The 11510-nt window shown below is 41.9% G+C and overlaps 1 protein-coding gene across 2 annotated transcripts in view; it reads right to left on the reverse strand.

Annotated features, from left to right (window-relative positions):
• Positions 1–9551, reverse strand: part of ANO2 (anoctamin 2) — a 309555-nt gene extending 300004 nt beyond the window's left edge. For both annotated transcript variants that reach the window (XM_033117469.1, XM_033117468.1), the window contains exon 1: positions 9427–9551. In XM_033117469.1, the coding sequence (XP_032973360.1) occupies positions 9427–9448 (22 nt within the window). In that variant the 5' untranslated portion in view covers positions 9449–9551. The remainder of the gene's footprint in view (positions 1–9426) is intronic.
• Positions 9552–11510: the final 1959 nt, after the last annotated feature.

Below are 11510 nucleotides of genomic sequence, written 5' to 3' on the forward strand. Positions count from 1 at the left end.
CAGAGAACAAACTGATCATTGACAAAGGGGAGGGGAGTTGGGGAGCTGGGTGAAAAAGGTAAAGGGATTAAGAAATACAAATTGGTGATTACAAAATAGTCATGGGGATGTAGAGCACAGCACAGAGAATATAGTCAGCAATGTTGCTACAACTGTATATAGTGCCAGGTGGGTACTAGATTAATCAGGGGGAATCACTCCATAAATTATATAAATATCTAACCACTATGCTGTTCACCTGAAACTAATATAAAATAATACTGAATATCAAGTATAACTGAAAATAAATAAATAAGTAAATAAATAAATAAATTTTTAAAAGAAAATAAATGGGTGCTACGTGAACCCAGAAGCAAGGGAGGCCTATCGATGGAGAAGAAAGAAAAGTTACCATGCTCGGCAAGCCATGAGCATGCTTTGGCCCTCTGGCTATAGAAATGGTGTGAGCTTCAAGCAGAGGTAGGACCCTCCACTTGCACAACTTCAGTTTGGCTCCCTGACTTCTAACACATACTTTAGAACCGTGATCATAATACCAGCTTGAGAGTCAGAGGAGATAGAAATGGGTTCTACACACTCCAAGTAAATTTGAATGCTGTCATTAAATATAGTTAACTTATGCCTAAAGTACATGATACAGTTTATAGGTGAACTGAAGGCACATCTACCTGCTGTTACAAACAAGAAGGCAAGCGTCTTCCTCTAAATTGACAACACGGACATGTGACATTCCAGGAGGAGCCTCAAGATAAGTATGTAAGACCAGCATGATACAGCACTCGTTTAAAAAGCAACTTTTTAACAAGGTGGTCCTTTTTAACAAGGTAGAATGCCATCATTTCACCTAACTTCAGGGGATCATAGCCAAGTCCCATAAGTACCTGAGTGAAATCCTTCATAATAAAATTTTTATTGAAAGATTTTTTTTTAATATGCAACTGTATCGCTAGTTCATATATTTATTTTTATAATCTCTTTTTCTTTTAGCCCCATGTATTAATTTCATAAGGATGTATACTTAAATTCTGAAAAGGACTGAATTCCCCAAAGAGACATCAAATTCATATATAGTGTCTAAAAACAAATCAAATTGCTTGGGATTCAAGGACAGATGAAGAGGGTATCTCACATTTAAAGGAATATTCACACTGTCTTCACACCACATTCTCTAACTCATATTAGCCAAATATCACTTTAATTTAAAAAAAAATTTTTTTGAAAGAAGCAACTAAATCTGTTGGCCAGCTACTGTCTCACCAGCTCACTATTCATTCATTCATTCATTCATTCATTCAAAACCATTTAGTAAGTATTTACCACATTCCCTGTCTTGTCCCAGGTGCTGAAACTTGCAGATCTCAGAGCCTACTTGGGGAAACAATGTGTAAATCTGTAACTTTAATACAGTAAGATAGCATGAATATGCCACGCCAAATTTATCATTTTTGATAGGCCCTATGACAAAGACTACTACCTGCCAACCAAAATCCATGTTCTCTTCTTCTTTCTGAACACACAGCTAGACCATATTTCCTGGCCTCCCTTGCAATTAGACATGGCCATGACACTGAATTCCAGCCAGAGGAATGTGAACAGAGTGACATGTACTAGGCCTGTCCCATAGGAACCTCCTGTGCATGCTCCTGCATGCTCTCCATACTCTTTTCCCCTTTTAGTAACGGGAATGAAAATTCTCAGGGTCACCTTGGAAATCATGGTTCAAGTTGGCTGAACCCCCAATACCTCTGGTCCCTGAAAAGCCACTTCACCAACTTGTTTACCCACCAAAAACTATTACTTCAGCAAGAAGTGCACTGCTGTTGTGTTTTACTCGATAAATATTTTTCCGTCTATTTGTTAGAGCAGCTAGCTGAGCATTGTGGTAATTAATAAAGTACCCTTGACTATCAATGTAGATAAATAATAAATAACTCCACTCACAAGTGCAGTAAGTCAGCCCACGGAAATACCATCCATGTCAAATACTCATACATCAGAGCCTTGCTCAACAGAGGCTTTCCCAAATGTCTCCCAACCTGAGATTTAACAACCCCTCACACTTTTGGACTCTACAGGTGGGGAGAGATACTCAAAGGTAGAACCTGGATATCATATTTGACCTTTACTGCAGCCTAGTACCTAGTAGGTACTCAGTGAAAGAGTGAATAAAAAATTGAAATGCTGGGGCAGCCAGATGGCTCAGTTGGTAAGAGCATGAGCTTTGAACAGGGTTGCCGGTTCGATTCCCACATGGGCCAGTGAGCTGCACCCTCCACAATTAGATTGAAGGACAACAACTTGGAGCTGATGGGCCCTGGAGAAACACACTGTTCCCCAATATTCCCCAATAAAATGTTTTTTTAAAAAAATTGAAATGCTGAAAGATAAACAGAGCGGAATCTCTGGGCAAAGTTGCCTCTTCTATGCTCTGTGGTATAGAATTCTAGAACTTTGATTATGTTGAGTTCAAGTATTTTTGAGTAATTACAAAGTTGTTTTTAAAGACAAGTTTTGGCTTTGCCTACAGGCAGTGCCATAGTCCAACTCTCCCTTAAGGCAAGAATTAAGATTAAGAGCTTAGCTTCTCATTAAAAATAAGTAAATTAAACAATTTTACTCTTTTCTAAATCATGAGGATCACTTTTTTTTTTGTATTTATTTATAGCAAAGCCTCCAGACTCTTTTGTTTTTATTATTAAGTTGTTGTTGTTTTTTATTGGGGGAAGGGGAACAGGACTTTATTGGGGAACAGTGTGTACTTCCAGGACTTTTTCCAAGTCAAGTTGTCCTTTCAATCTTAGTTGTGGAGGGTGCAGCTCAGCTCCAGGTCCAATTGCCCTTGCTAGTTGCAGGGGGCGCAGCCCACCATCCCTTGTGGGAGTCGAACTGGCAACCTTGTGGTTGAGAGCCCGTGCTCCAACCAACTGAGCCATCTGGGAGCTCAGCTGCAGCTCAGCTCAAGGTGCCATGTTCAGTCTTAGTTGCAGGGGGCGGAGCCCATGATCCCTTGCGGGACTCGAGGAATTGAACCGGCAACCTTGTGGTTGAGAGCCCACTGGCCCATGTGGGAATCGAACCGGCAGCCTTCGGAGTTAGGAACACGGAGCTCCAACCGCCTGAGCCACCAGGCTGGGCCCCGAGGATCACTTTTGAATTAATATTAGAGTCCTGTCATTCCTGGCCCTTGTCAATGACCTACATCTGAAACTGTTTGCTAACAAAATACTTTTTGATGAAAAGCTTGCTGACAAGAACTTCTGCTTCCAGTAATGATAAAATAACTGGTACTGGGGTAGACATTGTTCCAAAAGCAAATAAAAAACAGGACAAAATATATAAGTCAACCATTTTCAGGCACTGACCATCCATTAGCAACCCCTGAGGGAAGAAAAACTCACATATGTAGCCTCATCAGGAAAAGTTATTGACTGGGGTTCAGGGAGCTGGAATCCAAGTAAAGCAAAGAGGGCCCACTGAACCAAAGAGACAGATATCAAGGTTTGGAGCAGCTAAAGCGGCTGGAAATTATGGGGCAGAGTACAAGAGAGGAGGAATCTGTGCAAAGGAAGGTCCCCAGAAGTCTCTTTGGGGATCCTTCACGAGTTGTTAGCTGACAACAAGGCTTCACATGCAGAGGGTAAGATATGTGAGGCTTAACAGAGAGAAGGTGCTACAAGAGTGTAATCAAAACAGAGAAGCTGGAGGACCAACAAGACTGGGAGATGTTGAAGTTCTCCCAGCCAGATCTCATTAACTTGTCCTAATACTACAGGCGTCCAGCTGAGATACCAGGGGCTTCATTTTAGGGGTAAGAACAACTAGAGAAAAGTTTATTTTAAATTGTCCATAAAAAATCCTAAGGCCAGCCATGAAAATATCAGAAGGGGAGACAGAATTGAGAGGTTGAATCTTACCACAATAGAGAAATTTATGAAATACCTTGGATTTTCCACAATTACACCCTAATAAAGTGGGGGAAAAAATCCTAAATAAGCTCAAAGTACTCAACCAGTAATTGAACTGCCAGCTAGAATTTTTTAGTTTTTTAACCCTTCTGGGAAGACGAGACTGTATCATGCACAATGTCCACTTTATCATCAAATCTTACTAGACATACAAATAAATAAGAATAAGTGACCCATGAAAGAGATAAATCAAGTAATAAAAATTGATCTCAGCCATCTGGACTTTTTCATCCAGAGGTCCCTCCTGGTCCAGAGGGACCAGGAACCAATGTACCCTACCCACCCCCACCCCCATGGAAGATTCATACCCAGGTTGTCCTCACAGGAAAAGGCTGCTCAAGGCTTCTGGGGTGGCCTTGTTCATGAACAAAGACAGAGCCTGTGCTGGATTTGGCCCTGTCAAGGGGACTGGCATCCTGTTCTCATCACTCCTTCCTGGTTCCTCTGTTTAGTCCTAAAATGAATAGGACTTGATCACACATACACACACACACATACAAACTGATCTCAACATAGCCCAAATGTAGGGTTTAACAAACAAAAACTTTAAAGCAGTTAACGCAAACATATTCTAATAAATAAAGATAGGTATGATCTTAATAAGTGAAAGACGAAAACACAGTGCAGAAAAATAGAAACTAAACATAAATAAAAACAAATATAATTATTCCCATACTTCCTGTTTTCAATACTTTACTACAGAATACTATGGTATTGGCATAAGGATAGATGTACAGACCAATCAACATAATTGGGATTCCAGAAATAAGCCCTAGAATTTCAACAAGGGTACCAAGAAATGGGGAAATAATACTAGGACAACTGTATATCTGCACAACAAAAGACTGTACCCTTTCCTCACACCATACATAAAAATTAACTTTTCCAAAATGGATTACAGACCTAAATTCAATAGCTAAAACGGTAAAACTATTAGAAGACAACATAGGAGTAAATCTTCGTAACTGTGGGTTAGGCAATGGTTTCTTAGCTATTATATACCAAAAGCGCAAGTAATCAAACAAAAAAATAGACAAATTGGCCTCCATCAAAATTAAAAATGATTCAAAAGACACATTAATAAACTGAACATACAGAATAGGAGAAAATATTTGTAAGTTATATACCAGAAAAAGGACTTATATTCAGAATATATAAAGAAATTTTATACTCAACAAATAACCCGAAAGACAACCTAACTTAAAAATAAGCAAAGGATCTGAGTAGACATTTCTCCAAAGAAGATATACATATATATGGCCAACAAGCACATGAAAAAAATGTTCAGCATCATTGGTCATTAGGGAAATGCAAATCGAAACCACAATGAGATACCACATTATACATACCAACTAGAATGGCTATAATTAAAAAGGCAAGCAATGACAAGTGTCAGTGAAGATGGGGAGAAAGTAGGACACTCTTACATTGCTGGTGTACATGTAAAATGGCACAGCTACTCTGGAAAATAGTCGAGCAATTCCCTAAAAGTTAAACATGGCTTCCATATAGCCCAGACATTCCACTCCTAGGTATATATATACCCAAGAGAAATAAAAAACATATGTACACATAAAAACTTGTACTTGAAAGTTCATAGCAACATTATTTGTAGTAGACAAAAAATAGAAATTCCAATGTCCATCAACTGATAAATGGACAATCAAAAGGTGGTATATCCACACAAAGGAGTATTATTCAGCCATAAAAAGAAATGAAGTACTTACTCGTGTTATAATATGGGTAAACATTCAAAACATGCGAAGTGAAAGAACCCAGACACAAACACCACTTATGCAAAATGTCCAGACTAGGCAAATCCATGGAGACAGAAAGTAGCTTAGTGGTTGCCAGGAGTTAGAGGGAGTGAGGGTGGAATGTGAATAACTGCCAATGAGTATGAGGTTCCTTTTTAGGATGATGAAAATGTTCTAAAATTAGATAGTGGTTATACAACTCTGTAAATATACTAAAAATCACTGAATCGTACACTTTTAAAGGGTGAGTTTTATGGTATGTGATTATATCTCAGTAAAGCTGTTATTTTTTTAATGGAGTTCCTAGAACTGAAAATTATAATAACTAAACAGAAAAATTCATTGAATGAGCTTAATAGCAACTGGAGAAGGTGGAGAAGGCAGAGAAAGGATCAATGAAATTAAAGATAGATCAATAAAAGGTATCCAATCTAGAGAACAGAGGACTACAGATTGAAAAACTAACAGAGCCTCAGGAACTAGTGGGATAACATCAGTCTAACATACATGTGATTGTCATTGCAGAAAAAGAAGAGAATGAAAATAGGGCATAAAAATAAGTGGCTTGAAGAAATAGTGGCTGAAATCATCCCAAAATGTGGTAAAATACAATAACTTCCAGATCCGAGATTAGCAAAATAGAGCAAAAAAAAAAAAAAAAGAAAGAAAGAAAATCACACCTAGTTATGTCATAGTCAAACTGCTGAAAACCAAAAATATTTTGAAAGCTACCAGGTTAAAAAGATATTATACCTGAATAAAAAAATGAATAAAGTAAAAATATGAATTAAGGCTGACCTCTCATCAAAAGAATGGAGACCAATAAAATAATACCTAGAGTGCCAGAAAGGAAAAAAAAAAAAAGCTGTTAATGCATTATTCTATATCCATTCAATTAAAGTATCATTCAAAAATGCATTAAATAATGACATTTTCCACAAAAGCACAAGCTGCAAGAGTTTGTCATCAGCAGAACTGCACTTCAAGAAATGCTAAAGAGCGTTCTTCAGGCTGAAAGGAAATGGTAACAGGTGGAAACTTGGATAAGGACTGGTCCTGATGGAAGTGTCTTGTATCCCTTTCTTACATAGGGGAGGAAAAAACTGAAACCCAAATGGACTATTAGACACTGAGTTTTCTATATGCTGCAAGCCACGACTCATATTAGAGGTTTAACACATTAACTGGTTATCCAATGGTTTGCAAACAGCATTTTTAAAAATATAATAGGGTAGAATGGACCAGAAAAGAAGAAAATAGAAACACACTTTTATTAAAAATGAGATACAATACAATAAATGTCCATGTGATAAATAGTATACTTTCTAAAAACCTATTAATGAAATTACAGCTCATTATGTTGGGCAATGTCCTACATAAATGTCACAAATATCACTGTGACATTCTTAAAATTTAATGCTGATGAACTAGTCTCCTTTTATTAGACAATGAGATCCATGTAAGTTGTCTCTTTTCTGACCTGCCTGTCAGGAAGCTCATAGATAAATTTTTGCTCAATTACAGTACCTATTCTTAGTCTAGGTCTTGTGATATAATAATATGCTCCTAATCCTTCATGTTTTGACATTTGTTAATTTATCTTTGTTTTAAGTTTTATTGTATCTAGGCTTTCTTTTCTTGTAAATTGTTTGATGACTAATAAATAATAAATAGAAACATTTATCTTAAATAGGCAAAAATCAAGATGGATTAAAAAAAGGAAGTAGGGAAAAGAATAATTACCAAAATATTAAAAACAGGTAACTTTTATTCTTATTTTATGTATTCGTATTAAAAAATTTTTCACAATGAACATGTATTATTACATTTTAATTTTTTAAAAAACAGCTTTTTTAAAGCTATTTTTATGAATAACAAGTATCAGTGAGGGTGGGATTTATCCCTTTGTCAGTGAACAAGTCAGAAGATTTAATGGCAGTATGCTTTATTCTTACGTTCGCTAAACAGAGGGAGGATCTGACCCAGCTAAGAGTGAGAACTGGCATCCTTTAGTAATTTCAGCAGAAGTTAACCTAGACGGAGAGTCGTAGGCCAGACAGACTTATAAATTATTTCCTTAAGTTTCTGGAGGAAGGGCAGCATTGTCAGGAGCTAAAAAAAGACCTCCAGGACATCTTGAAATACTGGAAGTATAAACGGGGCCATTTCATTGGTGTGTTCTGAACAAGCCTATGCTTGCTTGACCCCGCCTCCTCCTTCCCATGTGCAACAACAGTGCATGTGGCTGCTAAAGCATTAAGATCATCTCAGGGTACCAGGAATCTAGAAAGCCAGGTCTGGACAGGCAGGTGTGTGCCTTTATTGGTCTTTGTAAGTTAGTCCAGCACTGGGCATAGTATCTGTCATGCAGTCGGTCTCATTAGAGAAAACGATGGCCAAGCCCCACTTTAGGCCCGGCGTCTCTGGCCCTCCAGCCTTACCCCACAGTGGAAGATGGCAGAGAATGTACACATAGAAACTGAACCAGAACCTGAGGTTGGTGTTTGGCACCCGCCCTTCCCCTCACATAGCCTCCTTAATCAGCCAGCATTGTCCCGGGTTCCCACACAGGGGCAATTCAGAGAGCACTGGGGACTGCTGGAAAGGACCATATCAGGTCCTTGGCTCCCAAAATGAGGGGTGCATGGCAGGACACAGTGAGAGGAACAAATGGGCCCTGGATGCCCAGCAGCTGGGGAAGGTGACAGACAGACAGCCGGGCAAGGGCTCTGATACCAGTTCCAAGAACAAAGTCCAGGCAAGTGGAAGAAGCCAGAGTATCATAGATCTCTGGGAGAACTTTGACCTTGTCTGAGATTCTTCTTCCACCTGCCACTTGCCTTTGGGCTTGGAACTAACCTTGCTTAATGGGACCTTCTGTCCTGGACCAGAGTCCAACATGGTCCCTAGGGATATCTTTCCATATATGCTCACAAAGTCTGGGGACTATGAGTGACACCTCCCTTCCAGTCCCTTTGGCTTATTGTTAATGCTAATGGAGTGGGCACCTCCCCACCTCATGCCTCTCTCAAGAACCACCAGAAACAAGACGCCCAGCAAAATCCCTGTCGCAGACAATGTCAGCGCTGCCCAAAGGCGTCTGACCGCTCAGTATAATTTGGGAGGTGCTGGAGGTAATATCCTCCGCCTCCAAACTCCACCTCCATTTGCTCTGCTTCTAAGAAAAGCCCCTGGGAACGAGGTGCCCGGGTGTCCCTGCACCCTCAGGTGCAAATGCCCTTCCTGAGGGCAGGTTTGGGAGAGGGCTAGAGGAAGGGATGCCAAAGTCAAATTTGCTGGGGGTGACTCTGAACCTCTGTCCTCAGCAGACTGTTTCTGAATTAAACCCTGCTAGTTGTTTGCCTGCCCTCAAACACGAAACATCCTACAAATTGAAACAAGGAGAGGCAAAATCTGAGGTAGGAATTGGTAATCCTTCACCAAAAAGCCGCTGTACCAATCCTCTTTCTCTTGTCCTACCTTCTCTCTCCTCGATAAAACTCGGAAAGTATAGATGCGTCCCTCAGCTCCCCTACCCTTGAGGGAAAAAGGATCAGCTCCCTGCACCACCCTCTCCAGGTTCCCATGAGGTCACCAATCCCGAAGAGTAGGAGTTGGGATGCCGTCTCCTTCATCTCCAGCCCCTCTCCCTCCTACAACTTGCCAGATGTCCAGGACCTGGGTCCCCAGCAGGAGAGACTCACCGCGCAGCCCGGGGCTGGCCATGCTGCCGGCACACAGGACGCAAAACCCGGACTGCCCCGCGGCTGCGCTCGCGACTGGACAGGCTTATTCCGCGGCGGGGCTAATTCCATCGCGGCTCAGCTGGGTCTGGACGTGCCCGCCCCCTGTCTGCTGCCACCGCCTCCTCCCCCATCCCTCCCAAGGCACCCGGCCCTCGCCGCCAGAGGCCGACCGGGGGTTCTCACGCCGCGCCCTGGGTGCGGGGCGCTGGCAGCGCCACGTGGAGAGAGGAGCGCGTTTCCGCTGTCGAGTTGAGTCGGGGTCACGCTCGAGTTAACGCAGCTGAGGGGCGAGACAGTAAGTGCTGCCCGCTGTCCTCCTCTGGGGGAGGTGCCTCCTAACCTGGGCCGGGTGTGAACATTCAGCCGGATTATGTAGCGAACCGTCTGGCTGATTAGTTTCCAATCCCACCCGCAAAGCTTCCTGCCTGCTGCCCTGTACGGGGGAAACTGTCCCGGGTCTAGAAAAAGGTGAGGGTAAGGGTGGGCTGGGGATGAGAGGCTCCCTGCACACCTGCTTTCACTTGACCCTAGCCAGCTGTCCCCACCTTTTTCTAGACTAAAGGGAGCAAGAACAGAGAAATAAGTGCACAAGGACAGATAGGACAGGAAGAAGAGCTGCAATAGGCAGGTGGAGGGGTAGGTTCTAGATGAACTTCCCCGTGAGTCCCTAGGGTAAGGGTTGAGGAGGGAAACTGCGGAAGCCCCAACTGGGGAAGAGAAGACCTCCAAAGGGCCATTCTGGATGATGGCAGCTACAATTCCAAGATGCCCTGGAGCTATAAACAAGTTCCTTAATACCTGGGACCCCAGAATGAAATTCAAGTCGAGTGTGCTATCTATGACCACTGACTTGTCAGTGTGAAGAACATTATCTCCTACACTGATAAGATCAGTTGATGGTGACTGCTCCCCACTTTATTGATGAGTAACCTGCGGCAGTAAAGGGGAGCAGACAACACAGAATGAGTCAGGAAGAGAGCAGAAGGAAACCCATAAATGTTACATCCCAATCCCAGGCTTTGTTCTGCTCATTAGGAGTAATCATGGCTAATGTTTATACAGGACTTCCTCTTCCTCAGACACCCTTCTCAGGGCTTTAACCCACAGTAACTGCTTCATTCCAACAACCAGTCTATGAAATAATTACTGCTATTAGTAGTATGCCCAACTTACAGATGAGGAGACTGCAGTGTAAAAGGTCCAGCAACTTGCCTCTAAGAGATATGCCAGGGTTACAAAGCAGGCATCCTGCTCCAGAGTCTGGGCTCAAAACACTTCACCATTCGGCCCAAGCAATGCCGCCTCCCCATTCACTTCCAGAGAACTTCTCCACGTCTTTTCAACGCCAAAACAAGCGGAAAACTTTCCACCTTAGTTTCTTTATCCATTCTCTTTCTTCTCCCCCTCAGGCACTTTCTTATCCCTTAGTCTCTCTATTCTCCCTCCTTGAGACTCCCCGTAAAACTCTTATTTTGAGGGACTCTGTCCTACCTGATCTGAGCAAAACAGAAATTTCTTGAGACCAGAGGCAGACGCTGCCCTGGAAAGACCTGAGGAGTCAGGGAGAGCTGTGAGACACACCCCCACTGCCTCCACCAGTTTCTCTTTCTGCATCCTTTTCACCCTGCTCCCTGCCATTTTTTTTTTTAAATCAAAACATGCAGCTTTTCTGATTCAGTTTTTTTCTGATAGTGAATAGTCATATCAGTAAATAGGAGGAGAAATTCAGGCTATGGCAGGTCAGGCAGTTGGAAAATTGACACCTTATGCTGAAGAGGCAGCCTCTGCTGAGTCTTTCCATGGCTGATGCCTCCAATAACACCTCATCCCCAGGTAGAGTGTTAGGCGATCAGGCAGGAGAGAAACAGGTAATGCACTGGATCTGGTTTCCTACAGAGATCTTAGAGGCTACTCAACGTTGGAGGCAGGGTGATGGATGGAGAGATGACAACCTTTGAATTATTGAGCAGTTATATAAAACTTCTATCCATTCTTCCTTCCCTCTACACTAAACTCCCCACCAAACCTATTCCACACAATCC

This window comes from Rhinolophus ferrumequinum, chromosome 10 (genome assembly GCF_004115265.2).
Source record: "Rhinolophus ferrumequinum isolate MPI-CBG mRhiFer1 chromosome 10, mRhiFer1_v1.p, whole genome shotgun sequence".
Lineage (NCBI taxonomy): Eukaryota > Metazoa > Chordata > Mammalia > Chiroptera > Rhinolophidae > Rhinolophus > Rhinolophus ferrumequinum.